Source organism: Podarcis bocagei (genome assembly GCF_964188305.1).
Source record: "Podarcis bocagei genome assembly, chromosome: 14".
Classification (NCBI taxonomy): Eukaryota; Metazoa; Chordata; class Lepidosauria; order Squamata; family Lacertidae; genus Podarcis; species Podarcis bocagei.
Window position 1 is genome coordinate 6128875 of NC_138139.1, and position 26894 is coordinate 6155768.

Sequence of the window (26894 nt, forward strand, 5' to 3'; positions counted from 1 at the left end):
CCTCAGGAATGAGAAGGGACTCAGGCATCATACAGACTAACCCCACAAACTCACAGCAGTATTTTCCATTGTCTACTAGACTGTCATTTCAGTTTGGGCACCACAAAACACATCCAATCTAGCAGGAACTTCTTCTTTTTTTTGGACAGGAGGGGTCAGAAGCTACCTTGAAATGACATGAGATTCCTACAAGAAATTTCAACTTTTGAGTGTTGGCCAAAAGGTTTCAACCTAAGCGTAACTTTGGTCTTTGTTGGAAAGTTTCCTGAGGAGGAGGAGGAGGAGACAGGTCTCTTCCACTCACCGTAGTTGATCCAGTAGACAGCAGCTGCTCCAACAAATGCGCCAAGAAACTGTGCTATGACGTAAACAGGGAATTTAATCCAACTTATCTTCCCTGACAGGCACATGGCAAAGGTAACGGCTGGGTTTATGTGACCACCTGAAAGAAGGAAGGTAGGGAGAAGAACAAGGGTTGGGAATAATTTTTATATGCAAGTTTTTATGAATCAGATATTTCCCTTCAGTAGATTTATTTCTTACTTATTCATTGCATTTATATCCCACCTTTCCCCCCAAGAAGCTCAAGGTGGCATACATGGTTCTCCCTATCTTTGTTTCATCCTCACAGCAACCCTGTCAGGTAGGTCAGGCTGAGAGGGAGAGTGACTGGCCACCCAGTAGTTTCATGTCCTATCCTGACACTCTAATCACTACACCACTACTACAACTAGAGGTTTGGTGAAATAGTACATCCTATCATAGTACCAAGACTTTGGCCACCTCATGAGAAGAGAAGACTCCCTGGAAAAGACCCTGATGTTGGGAAAGATGGAGGGCACAAGGAGAAGAGGACGACAGAGGACGAGATGGTTGGACAGTGTTCTTGAAGCTACCAGCATGAAACCAAACTGCGGGAGGCAGTGGAAGACAGGAGTGCCTGGCGTGCTCTGGTCCATGGGGGTCACGAAGAGTCGGACACGACTAAACAACAACAACAACAACAACATAGTACCAGCTTCATTTTGGGTGGCCGACTGGGTGATCCTTCTCCTGGTTCCATTCCAAGCCCAGTCCTTGGTGATTGTTCTGACACAGAAAGCCACAGACAGCTTGGAACCGAGGCATTTGATGGGTTGCTCTGAGCACCTGCCCAGACATGGTGATGGCTTTGGGCATGGGGAACACCCATTTAACTGTGCCACATCTGCTGAGCTCTTGCCTTGAGGCCACGCTGGCACCCGGATTGCAGAAGGCCCTTCCCCCTTAGTCTCAGGTTCGACTGGCGCCAACTCTGCATGGCTTGTCAGCACAAGTTAAAAGCAAATTTATCTTCCCACCTGCATGTCTAAATTGGCACTGCTAGAGGAGGGCTGCGCCCTTGTTGAACTTAATGAATGAATGAATCTTTATTTGCTTCATTGCCATCGGCCATAGCAATAAAACAACAATACGATATACAAAGAATAGAAATAAAAAGTCAGTTATATAAAATACATTTTAGGGTTTTGAATCAATAGTCAAATAGTGGATCTTATTCTGATTGCCCCAGATAAAAATCTGTTGAACTTGTTGGTTTGCTGATGCTACTGCTCTTTTAAGGTTCTGTTCTGTTTTATTTAAAAGGACGCTTTTAAATGTGTGGCGCTGTGGGTTAGACTACAAAGCCTAGGACTTGCCGATCAGAAGGTTGGCGGTTCGAATCCCCGCAACGGGGTGAGCTCCCCTTGCTTGGTGCCTGCTCCTGCCAACCTAGCAGTTTGAAAGCGCGTCAAAGTGCAAGTAGATAAATAGGTACCGCTCCGGTGGGAAGGTAAACGGTGTTTCCGTGTGCTGCTCTGGTTCGCCAGAAGCGGTTTAGTCATGCTGGCCACATGACCCAGAAGCTGTACGCCGGCTCCCTTGGCCAGTAAAGCGAGACGAGCGCTGCAACCCCAGAGTCGGTCACAACTGGACCTAATTGTCAGGGGTCCCTTTACCTTTACCTTGTTTTATTTATAATTTGGTTTTATTACATTCTAAGAATTATCAGTGCTTTTTTTTACCTAGAAAAAAATGGTGCCAGTACTGACCATGAAGTTGTTACAGTAAGTGCCACATTTTTAACATGGGGGGGAGGTGCTGGGACTGTGTCCCCTTGAGGACCCCCAGAAAAAAGCACTGGGCGTTATATTTTTTACATGCTATCCTGCTCCAGGATTGGTTTTTATGAAGAGCAGCCTAGAAATGCCTCAGATAGATAGATACATGCAAAGCAACCATAACTGAGGTGGTATACGGCCCCTGACTTTAATGAAATGTTTCTGATAACAGTGACCTTTGCCTGTCAAAGGGGAGCTGGGAAGAAGGGGCCCCCTCTACGTGATCCCTCTGTTTGCTTGCACTGGGGGGTCAGGGTGTTATCTCAGGCACCCGAGAGCACCTCTGATGTATCATGAGCAGCAAACACAGATAACCAAAGTTGGATAAAGGCCAGCATTGTAATGTCTCCAAAATGGTGTGACCTGCGACGAGCCACGGGGGAGTTAATTCTGAACTTTGGATTATTTCTTCTTTCACATTCTTCATCTAAGGATTGATGTCTGCTGGTTCTGTGTGCCGAAGAGGTGGCTTTTCAAATTTCCTTGCCTTTTGGTTTTCTTTTAATCTGAATGAACAATTTTCTTCTCTTTCAGCAATTGCAAATATGGGCAGCGCATGGTAAGGTTTGGAGTAAAGAATTCATTTACTTTGTCATGAGGCCTTGTCCATCACTGACCGTTCCTGTCAAAAGAATGATTGTGTCTCTTGCTATGGATTCAGCCATTGAGCAGCACTGATGTGAAATGATTGACTGGTATGTGAGTGAAATGAGGGAGGGGCCACATGCCAGTGGTGGGCAGGGCCACAGGCAAAAAAGAGCAGGGCCAAGGGGAAGCTGACTTTATACAGTAGGCTGCATTCCAACCACACACAAGGCAGAGGCATCCATGCTGGACCTGTTCGCATTCTCTCCATCCTGCACCCAGGCAAACAAGAGTCGCTGGCCATTAACGCCAAGGAGGCATTCCAACCAGGCAAAAGCACTTGCGGAGGGCAGAGAAGAGAACAGATGAGACACTTGGCCTGGAAGCTCAGAGAGAGACTTCCAGGGCTGTCTTGATCTCCTGAGTTTGCTGTTCTCCACCCCTATCTCAGTCAGTCTGAATAGTGTTGAGCCATTTGCAGAATGGAGAAGGGGAAGAGCTGTAGCTCAGGGGCAGATGCCCCCATTTTGTAAAAAGAAGCTCCTGTGGCTGGGAATGACTTCCACTTGAGAGAGTGGCTGGAAGAGCCATGGCTAGTCAGCTTAGGCAACCGTGGGAGAGATGGGTGGACCAGTGTCCTGACTCAGTCTAAGGCTGTCCACTCTCTCTGGGCCTTGGAGCCCTACATGAGAAGAGGATGAGGATTGCTGTCCTCTCTTCCTTTTACAGTGTGGGTTAAACCACAGAGCCTAGGACTTGCCGATCAGAAGGTCGGCGGTTCAAATCCCCACGACAGGGTGAGTTCCCATTGCTCAGTCCCTGCTCCTGCCAACCTAGCAGTTCGAAAGCACATCAAAGTGCAAGTAGATAAATAGGTACCGCTCCGGCGGGAAGGTAAACAGCGTTTCCGTGTGCTGCTCTGGTTCGCCAGAAGCGGCTTAGTCATGCTGGCCACATGACCCGGAAGCTGTACGCCGGCTCCCTCGGCCAATAAAGTGAGATGAGCGCCGCAACCCCAGAGTCGGTCACGACTGGACCTAATGGTCAGGGGTCCCTTTACCTACATGCAAAATAGCCCTCGCTGAATGTGGACATCAAACATCAGCATCGAAACATAGAATTGCAGAGTTAGAACAGTGGTTCTCAAACTTTTTTCTCTGGGCCACACTTTCAGAATAAAAAATTGCTCATGCCACACACTCGCTCTCAGTCTAGTGAGTCCATGAACCTCACCCTGGCCCATTATTTGTGTGTGACCTTGGCAAAACGGCCAGAAAACAGATGAGGCAAATATTTTGAAAAATGACACTTTGACAAGCAGGTGTCATTAGGTAGCCGTTTTCATTTGTGGCATGTTAGAAATTATGGCTTACACAGTGGCTCTTCTTCTTCACAAACTGTTGATAAGACTTCTGTGACGCTTCCTTTGTTGTTAAATGATGTGCAAATTTGTTGTCCCAATCATTATCTTAGAAGAGGCACCCAGGAGAAAACGACTTTTCCAATATTGGTATTTGCTGTGTGCAGTTATTATAAATACTTGCATTCAAACAGTGTTTTAAAAATCTGCATCAGTGTGTGATAAGTTGACTAATCAACTGAAGTGTTGCAGCTTTGCACCAAATACTATTGTTGGTGTGGGGTGTGTGTCAACATTTAATTAGGAGTAGGGGAAAATGGAGATCACCATACAATCTGTGCATATGTGCATGAAAAAAATGGTGATGCATGGATTTTTGAAAGGCAACATCTAAGTTGCAAATATTTAGTACAAAAGCCATAAAAAATGCCATCAAAACAGAAGCCCTGTTCCACCCCCCCCTGAATTTTGCAAATACAATTTCTTACAAATCTTGGCTGTTTCTGAACATTTTGGATTACCTTTTAAATCCTTTAAATTCTCTCTCTCTCTCTCTCTCTCTCTCTCTCTCTCTCTCTCTCTCTCTCTCTGTTCTTGCAACACAGTTTACCACCAGCTCTCTTCTGAGTTACTTCTCCTTTAATAACTCCAACTATAGGTTCAACCAGGACCAACAAAAGCACTTCTTCCTCCCTCCCCCACCTATGGATTCTTTTTGTGAATTCCTCCTGGATGGCTTCCACATCCAACCCCACAGCATCATATTGCAGATTATTTTCCAGTGAGTCACCCATTATAATGTGGATGCCTTTCTTGGTATTATTCCTGCATTTATTTCTTATGCAACAGGGGTGTTTTTTGTTTGTTTTGTTTGCTCCCAGGGGCAACACTTGCCTGCTGTCTTTAATTTAAATCAATCCACTCATTTTCAATGGACTAATGAAGCCAGTTAATTGATCACACAGTGCAGCCTTACTAAATATTTTCACTGTTGTAGAGACTATGAAAATAGTCATCAGATTTGTACTGTATAACATTTTCAAGTGTTCAAAGTGCTTCATTCACTGTTACCTACAGAATCTCTGAAATAGACCTTGCAACAACCCTGTAAGGTAAATCAGGATTATTATCCCACCCTCTTTATTACAAAGGGGGGGTGAGCGGAGAAAGGGGGCTTTGGCTAAGGCCACTGAGTTTTTTTATGGCAGAGATAAGATGCAAGCTGTGAACCTCCTGATCTGTAGTCTAGTTTCCTAGCCATCCCACCAGCTCTCTTCCAACTTCTTTAGCAACGCGGTGAAAATGTCAGCTTACCAGAAACACCTCCGGCGATATAGATGGCGATAGTGACAGCCATAGCAAAGCCAAGAGATATCATTGGTGCTCCTCCCAATTCACCTCTGCTAAGGACAGACTGCGCAACCGCGCCACATCCCAGGGCCTGCAGTTTGGGAGAGAGAGAAAGAGAGGGAGGGTGGGTGTACGCTCATGGTTTATAATGTTAAGGAAGGGTTAAGGAATGGTTTTCATAATGTAGTTGAACACGTTACGTTCTACTTTGAATGGTCATAAAGCATTATTAAAATGTGACACTAGAGGGTGCTGCAGAGTAATCAGGAACCAGCAATAGGCAAAGAGTGTTTTGAGGATTAAAACAGGTAAGAAATGCTTTTAATTTACAAGTAGGCCCTGTGACGTTTTATAATGATATATCTAATATCGTTCTAATAGCATCAAATAGGTCAGTGTAGACCCAGCCAGAGAGAGAGAAAAGCATGCAGCCAGAATTTCATCTTCTTGCCAAGATCCTAAAAAATGGGCACATCACCTCCAAGTGTACTTTTGCACGGATCTTTTTTTAAAACCTGTTTTCCCATCAAAGACATGTTGTGCATATCACATACATCATTTGTCCATTAAAACAAAAAAATGAAGTCAGTTCTTTGAAGCAATTTGCCCACTGCGGGGCCCCTGCTATATTTGTGAATACCTTGTTCCTCTTGACAGGGTGGAGAATTTTCGGAAAGGGCACCTCATTATTTGCAAATGCAAACTTTAACTTAAGCATTATTTGATTAACTGGCATATTTTAAATGGTGAGTCTGCAGAGCAAGGAGGACACAGGGGTCTTTTGGGGAGAAGATTCTGGTTCCAGCATCTTAAAAAGTCACTTATATTTAGGTTTTGGTGGTATGCAAATATATTTCAACTTTAGTCAATTGATTGATCAAAAGACTGCATTTTAATCTAACTCGAATTGTTTAATCTATTGTCAAGCCTTCGAAAAAGCTATATGAAGCAAATAAAAGTGAAACCTGACCCTTTTAGCCAGCTTAAAAGCTTCCTTGGGAAATTAAAGGGGAAGTGGAGAGGCCAGGAAATCCTGATGCCAAGGTCAACCAAGAAAAATACAGTTTAAAATGAGAGATCCTCTATAAACCATTTGGTTTCTCTGATAATTTATCTTCCCCCAGCCCCACCCTGACACTAAACGTTTCATGAGAATTTAGTCTGCTTTATTAGATGTCAGTGGAACCCATTCCTCTTTGGGGTCTCCTCACGACCCACATTCAGGGTATTATTAATGGACTCCACTATAAAAATGTCCCTTCTCACATTCAAACTTCTGCCCAGTTCAGAGCAGCCCCAAAGCATGGAACTCTCTGTAAAACTGGGCTGCATTTCACTTCCTTAAATGTTGTGAAAACAAGGGTGAATTTGACATTTCCTTCCCTAATTACAAGCAGTGATTCAGACTTTTTCCTCTCCAATAGCAGAGCTGCTCTTTGTGACAAATATTGAGTCCAGAGGGGGTGGGAATGGGGCTGCTACTAGGGATGGCAAGAAGGGATTTAGTTTGTTTCAGCTACCAAATTTACACTTCCCCAAACAATACACAAATCACAACACAGATACCCATTGAAATTTACACTTCTATGAATTTTGCAGTTTAGATATCTGACAAAAATGAATGCATACAAAACTGTGTACGTATAAAATGCATATATTGGTGAAAATGACATAAAATGTATTGTTAAAAAATGCACACAAGATGAGTTTATTAAGAGTAATGCCCACTAAAACACTGACAATTTTTCATGGGATTTTTTTGCAAACACACACACACACACACGGAAATGTAATCAACTGAATTTTAAGTCTGGGGAAATGAGAAACTGAAGAGAATCCATAGTTGTTGCCGTGGACACAAAACCACCCTACATGCCCAATTCTATGCTATAATTCGAGGCAGCCCTGTTTTCAGGGGTGCATATGGCCTGAGATCCACACTTCCAGAAACCTTTCTGATGCTGCACCTCAGAATCCTTTGTGACATTGCAAGAGAGCTCCCATTCATTTCACTGATGGTTGTGCAAGAGAAATTGCAGGTGGCGAGAGGTGAGGAAATGGAGTGCCGCATGGATTGTCCCACTCAGGCACAGTGAAATTGGCACAATCTGAATAAACCAGCCCCTCTTTGCTGACTTGGTCAGATGCTGGCCTGGCAGTTATGCCCCACACAATTCTCCCCCCTGTTCCATTTCCTTGTATTATGTGACATTACACAAGTGGCAACCCGATATGCAGATAATCTCTTCTCAGGTGGTTTGGATTGCGCTCCTATAACACTTACTTTCCCTCTTCACTAAAGAAGGGAAAAAAGGCAATTTCCTTCTTTGTCTCCTGCAGTCATTTACTCTAGAGTAGCCTGTCTTGCACTGGCTACACCACAGATGGTCAGCCTGGCCCAAAGGGTGGGGAGGACAATAGAAAAACCAACCAGGACATGACAGAAGTCACTACACTGTGGTGGTTCTCCCTGAGATAAAAACAGTCTTTGTCAACCTGGTGCCCTCTAAATGTTTTGGACTACAACTCCCATCAGCCCCAGCCTGCAGTTCAAAACAACTGAAGGGCAACAGATTGGCGCATGTGGCTCTCCAAGGTTTCTGGGTGAAATATACTCAGAGTCGCAAAGTGATTTCATGCTCTTTATTCAGCTCATAGTGGTGAGGAGGAATGAATGAATGTCCCCTCAAAGTATCTGCTTTATATACATTATTTACACAATGGGCTGCACATGATTGGTTAATTCTGGAATTCTACTGTAAGCCAATCAGGTTGTGGATTCACTTATATCTGGAGCATGATTGGGTGGTTCCTGCCAACCAATCATACTGCTGCATTGTTCTTGGACCAATCAGACTGCTGCAATTTGGATCCTATTGTTCTAGGACCAATCAGACTGCTGCAATTTGGATCCTATTGTTCTAGGACCAATCAGACTGCTGCAATTTGGATCCTATTGTTCTAGGACCAATCAGACTGCTGCAATTTGGATCCTATTGTTCTAGGACCAATCAGACTGCTGCAGTTTGGATCCTATTCAACTCGGTACATAACACTGGGCCAGGCTTGTTCCTGGGGCTGCCTGGGCCGGGGCTCTCCTGGGCCTCCTCTATGCTTGGCAGGAGCTACGGCTGGCAAATCTGCACCTTTTTGCCCTCACTTCCCAATTCTCATTATCCTTGCCGTTTGATTTTCCGCCCAGCGATAAATAAAAAAGATGGTAGCTATTAAGCGAAAGCTTAGCTTGGCAGCGTGTGAGGATGGCCGCCTGGGCCGCCTCTGCCAAAAAGCCCTTGCCTCACAAGACACCGGATCCTTGTTTTTGTCTGGAAGGTGGCTAACCTCACATGGAGGAAAACAGTTCTCCATCGGAGGAGGGAGCAGCTCCCCTAGGAAGTTGCCGTGTTTCATCGGCAGCCCACTCATACGGGAGATTAAAGACCGGTGTCTTTTTCTTTCAGCTGCTTTCAGGAAGTATGTATTAGTGTTTCCAAGATACATAAATATGACTTTCCAGTATAAATAGGGTTTTCCAAGAGGTCTGGGCCCTCAGCTTTTGGAAGAACAGGGCCTCCCTGGGTGGCCTCAGCCAGGCTGGTAATTCCTTTGGCCTCCATCTCACTTCGTTAAATGGGGATTAGAGAGACAGCTACCCTACAGTTGGGATCCGCCTTTGCCAGAGGATGTTTGATGTTAGCGAAGCTGACTAGAAACTGAGGCAGAAATGTCTGATAATAAATAAAGTCACCTTCCCATCCTTTCTTAAGAAGGGCATTTGGGGCTGGATTAATGAATAAGCTGAGGGTGATTTAGAGTCCTGGATAAATTGTCTTATGACAAGGAAAGGCCCATGGTGTACATTCATTTTATCCCATTTTATCCCATTTATCCCTTTGGTCTAACAGGTGTGGTAGGTTTTTTGGGGAACCACAGAAATATTCAAAACCTATTTAACCAGAGATCATAGAATGATAGAGTTGGCCTTGTAAGCCACTTAGTAGAGTGCATTGCAAAACATGAGAATCCTCGTTGTTATGTATTTTTACATGGCTGTTTATTTGTATATATATTTTTTAAAATTATATGTATGCTTTATGATGGCCTATATTTGTAATGCCTAATAAAGTTTTGGCGAAGTAAGTAAGCATTGCAAGAAAAGGACAACGATTTGCATACATTCGCATGTGCATAGATGCAAATTTTGAAATAACAATATAAATGAAAAAGAGATACAATATATCTCACCACAGAGGGGTTTCCCAGATGACCCTTATGGCCCCTTCCATCCCTACAATTCTATGGTTTTATGGTAGGATTGCTATACATCTAGAATTTCCCAGACATAGACGATATTCTGCTCTTGCTAGGAGTGTCTGGGCATAAATTGCTTTAATGTCCGGGAAAATCCAGATGTATGGCAGCCCTATTCTATGGATTTTCACCTTTTTAAATATGGCAGCCCTATTCTATGGATGTTCTTGGACTCCAGCTCCCATCAGCTCCTTCTGGCATGGCCATTGGTCAAGGATGCTGCTGGCCAGGAATGATGGGAGAGGCAGTGTGGCACAGTGGTTAGGGTGCTGGACTAGGACCTGGGAGACGGGGCTTCAATCCCTGCTCAGCCATGAAACTCACTGGGTGTGAACTTGGGCAAGTCACAGCCTCTTAGCCTAGTAATAGAGGACACAATTGATTCAGCAGTGCAGAAATGCCTGAATGAGTGAACACGCTGTCCAAATGATGGTGGGATGACTGTGTACACACCATAGGCAACAACTGTGCTCTCTTTTCACCTTCAGCTCTTTCAAAAACTGCCATCCATCTGCAGCCTAGCAAGAGAGCAATCTGAGAAATATGCTCTGCAACATTGCCAGGGGGCTGGGGAGCACGGCCTGCAGCTGGCCGTCCGGACATTAACAATGACTGATACGTGGTGAGATTTGACCCATTTCTCTTGGTGCAGGTGACACATAACTCTCTGGTAAAGTACTGAATTGGCTGGACAACTAAGTGGCTCTTCCTTGATAATTAGTTATATATTTATCGTTTCTCTGCTGCATATTAGAAGGTAATCAAACTTGCAGTAATAAAATGGGCCAGATCCATTATTCCATAGGTCTCCAAGGAACACAATCAATACCCTTTCAGGTTCAAATGGATTTCCCTTCATTTGGTTTCAGGCCCAAGTTTAATTTATATATTAAAAAAGCAGCTTGGAATTAAAGATGGCTATTTAAGTACTCAAAAACTGTGGATGTAAGCCATACCAAGATTGCTTTTTCAAAGACCGCTTCCATTCAAATGGCAGAATGTGAGATTATCGCTCAATCACAAAATGTATGTTCCATAAGGCGATAGCCAAACTCTATACATTTTAAAGCTTTTAAAACTCATAAAGGTCTGGTTCTAATTGCACATAGAAAATGAAACCTGTACACTCAAAACATTATGACTGTGTTTTTGTAAAAAAGAAAGAAAGATAGTTTTTACATGTAAAAACATTAAGCAGGAATAGAAGTGTTAAAATAGTAAATAGAAAAGGAACTGGCTGTATTTTCTCATGTGGATGAGTTCTGATGGTTTGTGCCTGGGTGCTAAAACCCTTTTTTATAGACAGGCAAGCATTACAAGGAGTTGGAAAATGACCACTGTGCGTTATGGTGGCCATGAGTCCCACAATCAGAACAGCAAGGAAGCTTTGTTATATATTTTCTTGGCATTATATCCCAGATTAAAGTCTCATCCTTCCTCCAAAAAAAGGTGGAAGTGGTTACCTGCCGTTTACCATCACAACAATCAGGTGAGATAAATTGGGCTGGGAGGGAAAGAGGCTGATTCACAGGTGCCAAATCAGGGTTGATTAAACTGCGGTTTCTTAATTGTTCATTTGTTTGAACCCTGCTCAGCAGCTGAACTATGGTTTGTTTACTGGTAACAAACTGTGATCTAATGCCATGATTTGCTCTTACAAGCTTTGGTTTTTACTAAAGAACACAAGAAGAGCCTGCTATATCAGGCCAGTGGCTCATCTAGTGCAGTATCCTGTTCTCACAGTGACTTCCCAGATGCCTGTGGGACACCTGCACACAGGCCCTGAACACAAGACCACTCTCCCCTCCTGCAGCCTCTGGCAACTGGTATTCAGGAGCATGCTGCCTCCAAGCATCTTTCAACTGTGGCCTGGTGTTGTGCATAGCTCCAGCACCCTTCCTTAACCATGGTTTCTTTTACAGATAGGTAGCCGTGTTGGTCTGCCATAGTCAAAATAAGTAGCTGTTTTACTACAAAGGAATTGTAGCTGTTTTACTACAAAGGAATTTCAGAAATAGACTGGAAAGAGAAGCTGCTGAATTGCAACTCATTACCAAACTCAAAACCATGGAGAGACCTGGTCTGAACAGAGACATTGGATTCTTATCTCATTATACATGACTAAGCCATTTCTCACCTTCTCACCCCTTGCCTTTTCCTGTAAGACCTATTGCAGTCGTTAAGAGTCGTCAACAGGCTCATCTCAGCTATCTGCCTATCTCCCATTCCCACCACCCTTCTGAGTAACACCCCTCCCCACCTTCTCACTATATAGAAGGGTCTGGCAACTTCTGTTTCAGTGTATCTGATGAAGTGTGCATGCACACGAAAGCTCATACCAAGAACTAACTTAGTTGGTCTTTAAGGTGCTACTGGAAGGAATTTTTTTATTTTGACCATGGTTTCTTTGACCACCCTATCTCACCAACAACAAAAGCACTTGGCAAGAGCAGCTGGGAAACCAACCCAACCCAAGCTCTCTGGTATGTTGAAAGCATAGCTCAGTTGGTAGAGCATGAGACTCAAGGTCATGGGTTCAAGCCCCATGTTGGGCAAAAGATTCTTGCTTTGCAGGCGGTTGGACTAGAATCACCCTTGGGATCCCTTCCAACTCTCCAGTTCTATGATTCTATTATTCTACTGGCACCCAAAAATTCAGAGGTGGCCTAATAGTAATGAGTCACAGGATACTGGAGTAGGCAACAGCTGGCCTCCCCTGCTAAGAGAGGGTGGCTGATTTAAGCTGGGTGAGTGTGAAGAGCAAAACAGCAGTTTGGGTTGTCTGAGGGAGAGAGAAGGAAAGATGAGAGGGAGAGAAGGTTGTGATCTGGCTGAGGATCTGGTCTGGGTTCACAGATCTGCTGCTTTTCAGGCGTGCCTCCTGTGGGCCTCCACGTACGCTCTGCCTGCAAATTTGTAATTAAAGTATTTCAAAAGTGCCTCATGCCATTTGCAGTGCTCTAAATTGCATCCAAAGGAAGCCAAATTCAGGCATTGCAGGAACTTCTCAATATTCTGGGAGAGTAGTAGTAGAGAATGTCCCTCAGCTGAGAGTACGAAATGGGAAAAGTAAACATCCACAGCAGGAGCCTTCACCAACCTCCCATCAGCCCCAGATGGGACTGAGAGGCAGAAACAGAAGGAGGGCGCCAGGTTGCTGAAGGCTGGACCACTTTCAGCTCTCTGAATTGAAAGGATTGTCTTGCCTTCAGCCATTGTGCTCTACATCTGCTGGGTAAAATGGAAACACTGGACAGCTTGTTACGATGGGGTGAAAGTACCAGCAACTTTAGAACCACACCCATTGATAGCCTCTAGAGATCTTTCCCAGCTATCACACGGGGTTTTTTGTTTCTTTATAAAATAAATCACACTAAGGAGGGCACTTGACCATGTCATTGTCCAGGGCTGTCCTTCCAAGTTAAACTCCAGACTGGCGCTCACACAGATGGCATTTTCTGGCCTCCAGGGGACTGTCAGGGTGGTTATTTTAGTCTGGATGTGCTTCCCTGGAAAACGTGCCACCCTCGCCTCTTCTCCAGCCTTATCTCCAGCCTCTCCAGCCTTATCTGGCAGCCCCCCCCCCTTTTCAGCAGCCCTCAGCCAACACATCTGCAATGTGAGTCGCCACTGTTCTGCATCTACAATTCCTGGCTTCATCTTGACTGGACCCCTTGGGGACTGAAACTGGGCCGTAGTGGAGCTGCCTGTTGCTGGAACGCCAGAGACAAAAGAAAGGCAGGCGCTTGGGTAAGAGTGACCTGCTCTGACCAGGACTGGGGAGCTTGAACAGAAAAGGGAGAGCAAAGGGTGCTGTCCCTTGCTTGGCGCTGCCTCTGGGTCCAGCCAACCAGATCCGAGGAATGTCCTTCCCCTTGGCTGGATCCTGTATTTCTGCCTTGGCAAACACTCGTTTTCTCTCCCACCCCCGCCTTGAGCATCTGATTAATTTCAAATACCTGCAGCTTGCTTTTCCATTTCAAATAAAGTTCCCAAAATGAGTTGCAATAATTTGAGGAATCAAAGGAAGTCAAGCAGAAAACCAACTCGCCAGATTGCAGTGCAATAAGAAGCACCACCAGTCAGACCTCCCTTTATACAATGTCAAGAGCTGGAATCAGGAGCAGGTCAGTAGTAAAACACCCAGTTAACTCTATTCAAAGAAAACAAAAACAGTGCAGGCCTAGTGATCACAGCAACTCTTCCTAGTAGGTCTTGCCCCAAGAAGGCAGTTGTGAGGACTGAAGGTCCCCGACTCCCCACTGCTCTCTAAGACTCTCTCCCAGGTCCTTCCCCAGCAACCTGAGGCTCCTCCATATCGTCTTTCTTTGCTCCACCCTCTTCATTCCTTTTTGTGTTCTGGGAGACAAGGTGGGAGGGGAGCTGGTCACAGCAGGAGGGGAAGACTTCCTGGCTTCTTCAGCAGCCTGCCTGACCTACTCTTGGCCCCCTTCCTCTCCAGCCTCTGCTTCTGCTCTTGAGTCAGAACTGCTCTCTGCTCCAGCCTCTCCTTGCTCATTGAACCCTGTTACATCTTCAGCTTCTGACACCTTCTCCTCCCAGTCTTCTCCCTCTGACCACTCATCATTGTCCCACCACCAATCCCCTGGCTCTGAGCCTTGGGGTTCCCCTGGGGGTTCCCTTGAGGGTTCCCCACCATTCCTCTGCATCCAGCCAGTCCATGGCATAGGACCCCCAAGAAGCAGCCATCTTGGGAAGGACCTAGAAAAGGGCCTGTGCTGAAAATTCTGATTCTCAGACATGTTCAGATAGGAGAAGAGGACCTCCCAGCATTTGTTGTATGCAAAGGGAAGAGGAATTGTGTTCCCTCCAGAGGTGGTGGTGGTTGCCATCTGTGACACAATTTCCATGCTGCAGGTCTCAGATTGGGTGGGGAGGGAGACCCCCCAGGTTTCTCCTGCTCCAGGCAGCTGCTGTCTAGATTGCTGGCTACCCCACAGCAGAGGATCACAGGGGCTGGCAGGCTGCAAATCATGGGCAGCAAAGCCATGCCAGACTATGATTACTTCTGCATTCCCGGGTTCTCTCGCTATCTGGGCCACCTCCATCCTGGCTCTTGCCACCCCTTGCTTTCAGCTCTCAGTTTACCGTCCTTTAGCCCTGTAGTGTATATCAGTCATGGACACTGTGATGTTCCCTCCCTGCATAGGCAAATAAATGTCCACTAGCTGTGCTAACAAAGCCCCCCCCCCACTGCTTTCCTAACCTTTGACCTTTGTCTGTGCAGTTTGTTGTCTTCTGGTGTCTGTTTGATGTTGTGTGTCATTGCAGGTCATTTGTTCTGGAAACCAGCTGGAATAATGTAGAAAAAAACCCAATTGCTCCTAGGACACACTCTCCAACATTTCTCTGATGAAAATAGGGGCGTCCCATTCCATAATGATAATTCTACTATTTATACTCCACCCATCTGACTGGGTTGCCATTCTGGGCGGTTTGTAACATATATATAACATATATAAAGCATAGCTTTAACATATATAGAAACATCATGTAAAAACATCCCTATACAGGGCTGCTCAGATGCCTCAGGGGTCAGACAACTCCATACCCTTGAATATTTCTGCAGTGAAAATAGGGACGTTTCAAGGAAAAGCAGGACATTCAGGGATCAAATCAGAAACCGAGACGGCATCTGTAGATCTAGGACATCCCTGGAAAATAGGGGCACTTGGAGGGTCTGTTAAGATGCTCAGGACAATATGGGCCTAAGCTGAGAGCCAGCACCTGGACTTTGAAAATAATTAAAATTATGCTTTTGTGTTTGCTTTTATAGGGATAGAGATTAATTCTCAAGCCCAGTTTGAATTTAGTTTCCAGTTGGGGGAGTAGCCCAGGTTCCAGTTGGCAGGGGGCTGATTTCTTGAACAGATCGAGGGAATCTGCATTCCACAATGTTCCAATCAAGAGTTTGGGTAGAGCGGAATGCATTCTGGACTTAAAAGTTCTGTTCTTAGACTTCAAAGTGGCAACACTCTTAGGGGTATCTTGTGTTGGTACCACCAATTGTAGGATCATATAGAAACTTTTTAAAAGTGTTTATAAGCCCCTGAACAATGCATTTTCTGTTACTTGTTCCATGAAAATCAACAGGTGTCCCATCATTTATCTCATATCAAAGATCTACCTTATCTGAGATCTATTTTTATTCCAGCTGTTCATTCCTCGTTCATCACTAAATAAAATGAAACACAACAAATTGTGTGATCAAAATATGGGGGGACTTGTTAGATACACTAAAACTGCATGTATGGTGTATTCTGAATGTGACTCCGATTATGTAGTGCAATTTACCATATATTGATTTCATAAAAGCTTGTCAAAAAAACCCCTCAAAGTGGTTTGCAAAAAAGATAAAACAAAAAAATTATCGATAAGAAGGCATGGTCTCTTTCAATGTATTCTGCAGCTTCCCTTCATTTCAATGGGGCTTGCAGGGAGAACGCTCTTGTGGATTACACCCCATGGTAATTCATAGAAATTCCTCACCTCCGGCACCAAAATGTGCCAGGCCAGTACAAACTTGCAAAGACCTGTGCTTACTTCCTATTTGGAAGCCCTCAGCAGGGGCAGATTTAGGGGAGCACGACTGGTTCGCCCACACTGGGCGCCGAGCCGAGAGGGCGCCTCAGGGGGTGCTGCAACAATGACTTGGAACAGAAGGCGAGAGCCAGGGTGTGGGCAGAATTTGGGTGTCTCACAGGGCGTAGCTGAGATTTGAAAGCTCAAAATCTGCCACTGGCCTCAGGCACCTTATTATCTCGCAGGCTCAGTTTCTCAGTCTGTAAAATGGAAGTTCTAACTATGGCTGGAAATAAGCGTGAGCTACAGTTTCACTGGCAAACCACTCTAAACACACAGACCCTGGGTTGTTGCAAGGACAAACAGCATTTGTATTATTTAGCTCGTTGCCATAGAAATAGGTAGCTATAGTTGTTAACTGAAACCCAAAAACCCAACATGTTTTGGATTAAGTTACAGATAGGTAGCCATGTTGGTCTGCCATAGTCAAAATAAAAAAATTCCTTCCAGCAGCACCTTAAAGACCAACTAAGTTAGTTCTTGGTATGAGCTTTCGTGTGCATGCACACTTCTTCAGATACTTCTTCAGATGTGTATCTGAAGAAGTGTGCATGCACACGAAAGCTCATACCAAGAACTAACTTAGTTGGTCTTTAAGGTGCTACTGGAAGGAATTTTTTTTAAAAAAAAATTTTAAATTTAAATTCATCATTAATACACATATACAAGCATACAAACTGGAAGGAATTTTTTTATTTTGTTTTGGATTAAGTCAGCCTTCTCCAACTGGCACCCTCCAGATGGTCTGAATGCCAGCTGGGACTGGTGGAAGTTGAAGTCCAAAACATCAGGAGGCCGCTGGGTTGAAGGAAGGCTGGGCTGTGTTAGTGATGCGTTCCTGCCTGAACTTCCCTTCCCACCCTTTGTTGTCTTTCCCCGTGTTGAATTTTGGATTGTAAGACTCTTGGGGCAGGGAGCTGTCCTCTGGAACCTTTCTAAATCATCAGGCACACTGAGAGCACCATAGAAATAGTCGTAATGTGCTGCGCATAGAAAGGGCAGCTTGTGCATTATGTGAAAAAAAGCATGCACCCAGCCACCCTTTGCACAGCCCGCCCAACACCAGTTTAGCCAGTAAGCACTGGGGATGAATAAACTGGGGAGCAAATCTGAGAATTTCACTTTCCCTCAGTTTATTATTTTTCCAGTCCTAAATTCAGTTCCTCCACATTTCCTTATCAGCTAGCAAACTTTTTTTTTAGGTCTTGAAAATTCTCCAGCGTTTTAACATGCATTTTATACCTAATACAACACACCACATTTCTCGTAAATGGCATAAAAGTTTTATTACAATCAAGTTATATATTTAACTTGCCAAATAAAGTCAAGCAATAATATTTTTGCAAAGCAATTTTCTCTAACACAATGTGCTTTCGTATGTCATTTTCACCAATGCATGCATTTATTTGCACACTACCCTAGTAGATACACATCATTTGGGCTGGAGAAATGCAAAATTTGGAGACGTGTGAATTTCAAAGGATGGCCTCATTTTGCTCTGCACACTTTTGGAAACTGCTAATTTGGTGACTTTCCCTTTAAATGAAAACAGACTTGAATGTGCCCCTCATCCCTCAATCTGGGACTGCTATGTTTTATAAGGCAGCACAACAGCTGAGTGGGCAGCGCACCTCAACCTTCCTTGCTGAACTGCTGTGGCAGAAGATATCACTCACCAGTTGCTCTGCTTTGGGTCAACCCTGTTAGGAAGGAAAAGAGGGAGGGAGGCAGGCAGGAAGCTGCTCAACTTACTACAAGAATGAACGTTCCCAGGAATTCTGAGAGGGCTTCCTTCACCAAGTGGTTCTTCAGGGCCAATTTTTCCTTGAAGCTCCTCTTCATGTTCTTGCTCATTTTGGCTCCTTCTTGCTTGGTGCTTCTGGAGCCAGGCAACAGAAGAACGGTAGTAGCTTTACAATCTTCTCTGCAATTGTCACTTTCTTCCCCCCCTTTTCTTCTTAACTTTGGCACTCCTCCTCATATGTTGAAATACGAGCTGTGGAGTGCCGCAACACAGTCCTTGGAATCATCTGATCGTTCCAGAGCTTTACAGAGACCACTTCACATTCCCTGCTCGTTCATTGAGAGTTTCCATCATGTGCTTTTCCTTCCTGGTCCTGCAGGCACTATTTATATCAGGCCTGACTAGATAATAACACACGTCAGCTCACTTCCAGGAGCTAGCCCACACTTTCCCTCCTAATTCCCTCCTAATTTCTGGCTCTCTGGATTAATCATTACCTGCTAATCATGACCCCCACCTCCAAAATAAACACCCATGCAATTAAACAAGCTGAGGGCAGGGTGGGGGGCAGGACAGAAAGGCAGGCAAACGATCTCTTATATTACCTGCCAAATGCAAAAGCACTGCAGTAATTGGCTGGTTTTTAAAAAAACAACAACACAACAACCCTCAAAAGATTTTTCCTTTGGATGCTTACCAGGAGGTGTGTCCATGCTGAAAAGGTGAGAGTCAAATTGCTGCTCGCATTTGTGGAATGCGTTCTGTCTCCACATGCCCAGGTGAACAGAGAGCATTTCAGGCAAGGCGAATCAATGGCATCCCACCAGAGAACCTCCTGGGTGTTAAAAACATCAATTGAACCCTGCTGGATCATTCAGACTCCTCCGCCAAGGAGCTTCACGAGGCAGTTTACAAGTAAGCAAAGATAAAAACCACAACGGTCCAATTATTAAAAAACAAATTATTACAAAAAAGAGGAACAAAGAGCAGCACTAGCTATCAACATATTAAGCAGGAACGGAATCAAAAACTTGCTTAAAAATGAAAGGTTTTCAATTCCCGGTAGAACAAAGATAGAGAAGAAGAGGACCCCTAGCCTCTTGAAGCAGGGAGTTCCACAGGCAGGGCCACCACAGAGAAAGCCCTTCCATGTGTCGCATCATGGGGGCAGGGGCAACAGCCAACCTTAAAGGATTTTGGGCAGAGTCACATAAGAGGAGACTGCCCTTCAAGGAGTATGGTCTCAAGCTTTTTTTAGACTTTAAAGGGTCTCAGTTCAAGTAGATCAACAGCCACTTCGGGTCTCAGATCACAGGTTCATTCCTGGTGGAGCCCTTCGATTTCTCTTTGTTCTCCACTCTGGTGGTGGATCAGAGGCTCCAAACTTGGACCCCAGTCCCCAAGCGGTCTCTGTAGTTGCACCCAGGGCCTCAGGGCACAACTCCGCAATCAAATCTGATTTCCCACTGGTACTCTGGGAGTCCCCTCCATCTTTTTTTCTCTTGCTGCCCCTGGATCACTTCACCCCCTGCTCCAAACTGAAAATCAAAGTCCTGCCACAAGTCTTTATCTGGGGGCCCCTTCTTCAGGAACACCTGGCCCAGTCACCCAAGCTGACAGCCACGTACTCCCCTCTCTGCTTATTCCCAATCTCTCTCGCGCTCCTCATGGGCCCAAATAAAGGCAGGTAACACAGCATCTCTTGCTCCCCAAACTCACAGGACCCTGGCGGCTGGGGCCTGCTTAAGGGCTGCACTCAGTATAGGGACTGGTGCCCATCCCACAAGGCCATCTTGGGGCACCCAGAAGGCAAAGTCTTGGGAGGGTTTAGTCTCACCCAGTTCAGCAGGCACTACCCTGGTGCATGCCCACGGATTGCCAACTTTCTCCACCACCACTTCCTCAGGTACCAGCTGCTCTTCCTGCATGCTCACACATGCCTCCCATTCCTTCTGCTGCCCCCCTTCTTCTGGCATTCTGCAGGCACTAGTTCCTCTTGCTCATGCATGCCCACCTCTTCCATCTCCTGCACCGCTGGCACACATGGAGTGAAGAGGTCAATAAGCAGCAGCTCTTCACCTCCATCCTGCATTTTGCTCTACTCACTTTCCTCCTGCATCCCTTTTTCCCAAGGGGTTGAGACTGAGCAGAAACAGCTCCTCAGCTCCAACCAGCATGCCCTTCTCCATAAGAGCCAACTCCTAGGGGCTGCGGGGACTTCAGCCCCCACAATAAAATATTTGAGGGGGCTGGGCCCCACAAAGTTGATTCATTCAAGTGGTGTGCATGCACTGTGTCATGTGATCAGTTATGTGGGGCAGGGCTTACCTGGGTCCCCTACAATGTTCTATTCAAGATGGCACCCCTGCCCTTCACGGAGGCGTCGTCTTCCCCCTTGCTTTCAGCTACTGACTGCCTCTGTTTGCAGTCCCAGCCCCTCTGCTGCCCATTCGCACTCTGGATCTCTCTGCCCACTCCTTCCATCTGGGTGCTTTGCAACAGGGTTCCTGGGTCACTTTCAACCCCCTGTAGCATCTCACACAGCATGGCCCTCACCTCGTGTGGAGTCACGCTTTCCTCCCCATGGAGACTTATCACCCACTTTGCCGCCAGGGAAAGAACCAGGGCAAAAGAAAGAGAGAACATCTACTTTCTGGCAGAATTTAATCAGGGTCTTGTATCAGGACCAACACAGGGCTTGGTCAAGGCGTTGCGCAAAGACTGCAGGAGTAGATTCATCAAGGACATAACAGGAAGAGTATACTTGCACATAATCTGATTTGGGGTTTTCTTAGAAACTTGGAAGGAGCTATAAGCCAGTTTCATCAGAAAACCAACTTCTGCTTTGCAAAATGCCTTGGTCAGAAGGGTGGGCGAAGCAGTTGTTGGCATCTGTCTGTCTCTGGAGACAATGGAGGAGTGCGGCTTTGGGAGTGAAGTAAAACTGTTGGAAGGTTGCAGCGCCTGCTGTGGCTGTAGAAACCGATACAGGAGAGGCATGTTTTGTTGCAGCTGGGGCAGATGGAGGAGTCTGATTGTGCTGCTGCAGTTGCACCATGGGGCTTCTTCTCTCTGCACTCCTTCCAGTGGTCATTCCTCCTCTGGACACTGCTATGAATGTACAACCTGACTATCTGCCTCCAGGCGCTGTGGTTGTCTGCAAGGGAGTCCCACACCGGGGGGGGGGGTGTTGTTTGATGTTTCCAGCCTTCACACCACATTTGCAGACATCTTTGTAACACAGAGTTGGAGAAGCAGTATAGACACCAGAAGCTGTTTCCAGCCTTCCTCCTCCTTCTCTCCCCGCTTCCCCTGCTCTTTCAGATCTCATTTATTCCAGCACCACTCCCATACCCTCCAACATTTTTGCCCCCAAAATTGGGGCGTCAAAAGGGGTGCACCTTCCTGTCCAGGGCTCTGGCGCTTGTCAGCTGGGTTGCGCCAGAGCCCTAGTATGACCCTGCTGACCTGTGCCAGAATGAGCATGTTTTGCAAGACATTCAGGGCTTCTTATAGGGAAGCCCAGTTCTTTTGGGCACTCCATGTTAAGCCCCGATCTGTGGAGAAGGCCCACCATGGGAACTACCATCAGCAAACTGGGTACTGTGGCCCCATGGATAATTGACACAGAAGCTTCTTTCTGTGAGAGTCTTAAGTCCTTCTTGGCTAAACCAAGGGGAGGATATAGGAAGATAATCTAAAAGGTGGTGGGGATGTCACACAGGGGACATTCCCAGCCCTATTTGGAGATGCCAGTGGGAACTGAGCCTGTGACCTTGTGTTTGCAAAGCATGGGCTCAACCACTTTGCTCTAATCTTTCTCCTAATATCAGAAGAATAGGCAGCAAGTCTCTCAGCAGAGGCAGGTTTCTCAGTATGAGGAGCAAGCACTGAGGCCCAGGGCTTCATAGGGCCTGGTGTGCTGGGACTGACTGGTTGGGAGCAGCTGATGGGATGCTCTGGAAAGTTGGCACTGTAGCCTAGAAGCTCCAGTCTGCTGGGTTTGCAGAGGGAGTGAGGAGCATGGTAGAATAATAATAATAATAATAATAATAATAATAATAATAATAATAATATATTATTTATATCCCGCCCATCTGGCTGGGTTTCCCCAGCCACTCTGGGCGGCTTCCAACAAAATATTAAAAATACATTAAAACATAAGTCATTAAAAACTTCCCCAAACAGGGCTGTCTTCAGATGTCTTCTAAAAGTCAGAGAGTTGTTTATTTCCTTGACATCTGATGGGAGGGTGTGCCACAGGGTGGGCACCACCACTGAGAAGGCCCTCTGCCTGGTTCCCTGTAACCTCACTTCTCGCAGTGAGGGAACTGCCAGAAGGCCCTCGGCGCTGGACCTCAGTGTCTGGGTAGAACGATGGGGGTGGAGACGCTCCTTCAGGTATACTGGACCGAGCCCGTTTAGGGCTTTAAAGGTCAGCACCAACACTTTGAATTGTGCTCGTAAACGTACTGGGAGCCAATGTAGGTCTTTCAAGACCAGTGTTATGTGGTCTTGGCAGCCGCTCCCAATCACCAGTCTAGACCAATGCATTTTTCTGCCTGGAGAAGTTTGTGTACACCCACACCCACCCACACCCACACCCTACATACAAAAGCTGACTGGAGCAGCAGCTGAATCTTGTTTCAGCACTGGTGAAGGGCAGCGTCTTCTAACACGACTGAGGCAGGAGGCTACCTTAAGGGTGCAAGGCAGGTCACGTGGCCTAGAGAGGAATGGCTGGGGATTCTACAAGGAAGAGTCAGGGGCCTGCTGTTATGACCTCCTCCAGAGGATGTTGCCTCACTCTGCCTAATGGTAGAGCCAGCCCCTATGTTCAACACAAGCCCCAACATGTGAGTGTGTGTGTGCACACGTGCATGGACACAAACACACACCCTTTCTCTTTCACACACTGTTATTTAATCCCTGGCAGGAAATGTGCCATTGCTGCTGCCACAGCATGCCCCTGACAGTTCCCTTGCCCAGTTAGTCAATATGAGATTATAAAAAGGGCGTGAAATTCAGGCATTAACATTTACCCAGAGCAGTTTTTGTTTAGTTAGCTGTGGCATACCTGCTGGGGCTTGTGAGAGTCCCCTGGAGGCTTCAGGTGCAGCCTAAGTCCTGTGAGGCGTGCCCTTGCCCACCAGGCAGCAACATGCAGGATGCTTGACCATATATTCAATAGGCAATGTGATCTAGCTGTCCTTTGTTCCAGGTCTCTTATTCAGGGCTGCAAGGTGTGGTGGAACAACACCCCATGTAAACCTATAATCTACATGGGGAAGTGCTGTAGCTTAATGGCAGAGCGTCCGACTCACATGCTGAAGGTCCCAGGTTCAATCCTTGGCATCTCCAGGTGGGGTTGAGAAGGTCTCCTGCCTGAAACGCTGGAGAGCTGCTGCCAGTCAGTGTAGGAAATAGAAAGTGAGATGAACCATATTGTCTGACTCAATATAAGGCAGCTTCCTATGTACGTTTGTTCATTCCATCAGCCCAGCCTTTTAAATTTCAGATCCCTCCTTTCTTCCATCAAGAAAACAGTGATGTGCAGGGGGGCTTCCCAAGCTGTGTCCACTCCAGATCTGCTTCTCTTCAACAAGGCAGCTGCATCCGGATGGCCCACAACAATATTTTGCTGTCTGGAGCAAAGGACAACATTTTGCTGCCTTGACCGCCCCACAGCCCTCACTGGCTGAAGTTGGCCAGGCGGAGAGTTGAATGTTACTCCCACCCTGGTGACAGAGCAGCGTCCCTCACGTCATCAAGCTAGTTTAGGGGAACACTTCTACTCTAGGGTTACCAGACGTCCCCGGTTTCTGGGGACAGTCCCCAGATTTGCAAATCTGTCCCCGGGAAACGTGGCAGCCTCAGCCTCAGCAGCCCAGAGCCAGCCTGGTAGCGCAACTGGCTCTGGCTGGCTTCAGGAGCCGCTTGCTGCCATGGCGCCCACCATTTTTCCTCTCCGGAAGTCCCCATATGATGTGTATTGTGCACAACACATGACTGCCGCTGCCGCCGACACTGCCAAAGGGGAACCGGGGGCGTCTGGTGGTACAGATCTCCTGCCCCCTGCCCCCTTTGTTTCAACTGATTGGGGGAGGCTTGGGTTGCGGGTGGGCGCTTGTTGCCCAGATTTTTAAAAACTCTGCGCATTTATGTTTCACAGGGTGCGAAAGAAGGGCTTGGCACCTTTATACAATATGCATGTGTGCTTGGGCCCAGGGTCTTTTGCCTCACCATCCCCACTACTGACTCCCTGTTGCTACTCAGCTTCAAAAAAAAAAAGAAAGAAAGAAAAGGGGGGTTGGAAAGAAAAAGAAAAGAAAAAAAGAAGTGTCCCCAGATTCATTGGAAAAAAATCTGGTAACCATATTCTACTCACCTGCCCTCCAGCACCTCACTGCCACTGCCCATCCCATGGCCTCTGCTACCTGACGCAGCTGCTTTACTCTACCTAATGGTTTCATTTCATTGTAAACTGATTACTGTCTGAAAGATCTCAAGGCAATTTACAGTAGATAAACACATAAGGGTGTATCAGAGGTACACACAGTAGGAGAGGGTCTTCTCGGTGGCTGCTCCCAGGCCTAGGAACTCCCTTCCTAGAGAACTTTGGTGGTTGTCTTTTCGCTGGCAGGCAAAGACTTTCTTGTTCCAACAGGCTTTTGGGAACTGACTGTATGGAAAGGGCTTGTGCTGTGATGTTTCTGTTGTAACAATTGGTATGTTTTAATAGAGAGTGAGTATGTAGTCCGCCCCCTCTTGGTGTCTAATTGTTTTTTAATGGTAGCTAATATCTGAAAGAGCAATGGACTCATGCCCCAGCCACACTGGTCACTGACCATCTAATACTCCTCTCCATCCCTCACCTGAGAAGGGGCCAGATTGATACCAGAGCAAGCTCTCAGCAAGGATGTTGAACTCCTTCCATCTACTCATTTGCAGCTACAGAGTCACAGCATGCCTGAGTCTGCACAACTGATAAAGGGACCTTCAACACTGGTAGCAGATGCAGACATCAACCTGACACTCAAGGTGGCTCTGAAGGTCACCATGAACTCAGTTGGTTGGGCCAGCCCTCATGCCTGGGACTCCTTGCCTTGGATACTGTGTGTATTGGGCTTTGCCACCAAGGGGGTAGATCCCTTTGTTTCAGAAAAATCTTCAGGGGCCTTTTGGGCCAGGTTTCTCACGATAAGGCAGCAGGAGTGGGTGGCAGCAGTTTGCATTTACTGGGTAATAAGCAGACTGATTTTTGGATTAGGGAATGTCTCTGGGTGAGGCCTTTACAGGAGGCAAAATCTTAGAGGGAGGGGTCGTGGCAAGTACCCAAAAGGCTATCCAAGGCAATAATGATTCCCCTTCTGTGTAACATTTTATGAGCTCCTGGGAATCACCCAGTGTCACAAAGGGAGATGCAGGCAAGGTACACAGGGAGGAGTGAGAGAGTCATAATCCTTTAAGACCGTAATTACCCTTTTATGCTGGGCCTGTTTCCTTTTACTGCTGCTTTTCTTCTTAGGGCTGCTAACTTAAATAAAGGAAAGGTGATTTATGGTCACAGTGCAGTGTGTTAAAGGGCGTGGGGATCTTCCTGTGGCCTTGCATGCTGGGAGTGCTCTTTAAGCCATATTCTCTAAGGACCACAGGACCCAAGCATCTGACCATTCAGATTCTGTTTCTATCACCAGTGTCCAGGACCTGAAAACCAGGCTCAAGCAATGCCAACTTTTGCCCTGAACCCAGAGCTCCTCCTTGGGCTCTGGGTTCCCATCCTGCTCAACTCTCAGCTGCCAGATTATTCTAGGCTTGGCTCTGAGGGACTCCAGGGCTAGGACCTCCTTTGCCTCCAAGTCCCACCACCTGACTTTGACATAGAAGAGGAAGAGTTTGGATTTGATATCCTGCTTTATCACTACCCGGAGGAGTCTCAAAGCGGCTAACATTCTCCTTTCCCTTCCTTCCCTACAACAAACACTGTGTGAGGTGAGTGGGGCTGAGAGACTTCAAAGAAGTGTGACTGGCCCAAGGTCACCCAGCAGCTGCATGTGGAGGAGCGGAGACGCGAACCCGGTTCCCCAGATTACGAGACTACCGCTCTTAACCACTACACCACACTGGCTGCATGTGGAGGCGCAGAAACGCAAACCCAGTTCACCAGATTACGAGACTACCGCTCTTAACCACTACACCACACTGGCAACGTCATTTCATGCTGCCTCAGATTTCATGCGATCCTACTCTTCGGGGTCATCCCCCGTAGGAGACTCTGGTCTTCCTCCTTAACCCTCTGCTACTGTTTCTCCTCCAGGCCTGGAAAACCGAGCTTGGTGGTACCATCTAGGCTGCAGTACCAGCCAGTGTGCACATTCCATCAGCTGAGCTCCCCCTTGCACCAGGCTCTTTCCTGGCCCCTCAGGCCCTGTAACAAAACCTGCTGCTAGCGCTGGCCAACTTGGTGCTCTCTGGATATTGCTGGACTCCAGCTCCCACCATCCCTAGCTGTTGAGCATGCTGGCTGAGGCTGGTGAGAGCTGGAGCTGAACAACACCCACAGGGCACCTTGTTGGCTACCCTGCCCTACATGTGCCAAGCCAGCTTTGGAGGCTGAGCTCACTATTCTGCCCACACGTGAGACCAGACTGCTGGGCTCCACCAGGCAGACGGCCTTCTTGGTGGCGCTGGGACTTAGAACTTCCTCTCTTGGTGACAGTCTGGCCGGTTCCTTCCTTCCCAGTTCGAGACAGCTGGTAAAGCTTTTGCTAATTCCGGCCAGCTTTTAAGGCAGTGGTTC

At 46.6% G+C, this 26894-nt stretch overlaps 1 protein-coding gene across 1 annotated transcript in view; it reads right to left on the reverse strand.

Moving 5' to 3' along the window:
• The window catches only part of AQP9 (aquaporin 9), a 29625-nt gene extending 10694 nt beyond the window's left edge, over positions 1 to 18931 (reverse strand). Inside the window, exons 1-4 of the mRNA XM_081170702.1 lie at positions 18792 to 18931; positions 18103 to 18229; positions 5401 to 5527; positions 305 to 442 (exon numbers count right to left, since the gene is read on the reverse strand). Coding sequence (XP_081026828.1) covers positions 305 to 442; positions 5401 to 5527; positions 18103 to 18204 — 367 coding nt within the window. The 5' untranslated portion in view covers positions 18205 to 18229; positions 18792 to 18931. The remainder of the gene's footprint in view (positions 1 to 304; positions 443 to 5400; positions 5528 to 18102; positions 18230 to 18791) is intronic.
• Between the last annotated feature and the right edge of the window lie 7963 nt (positions 18932 to 26894).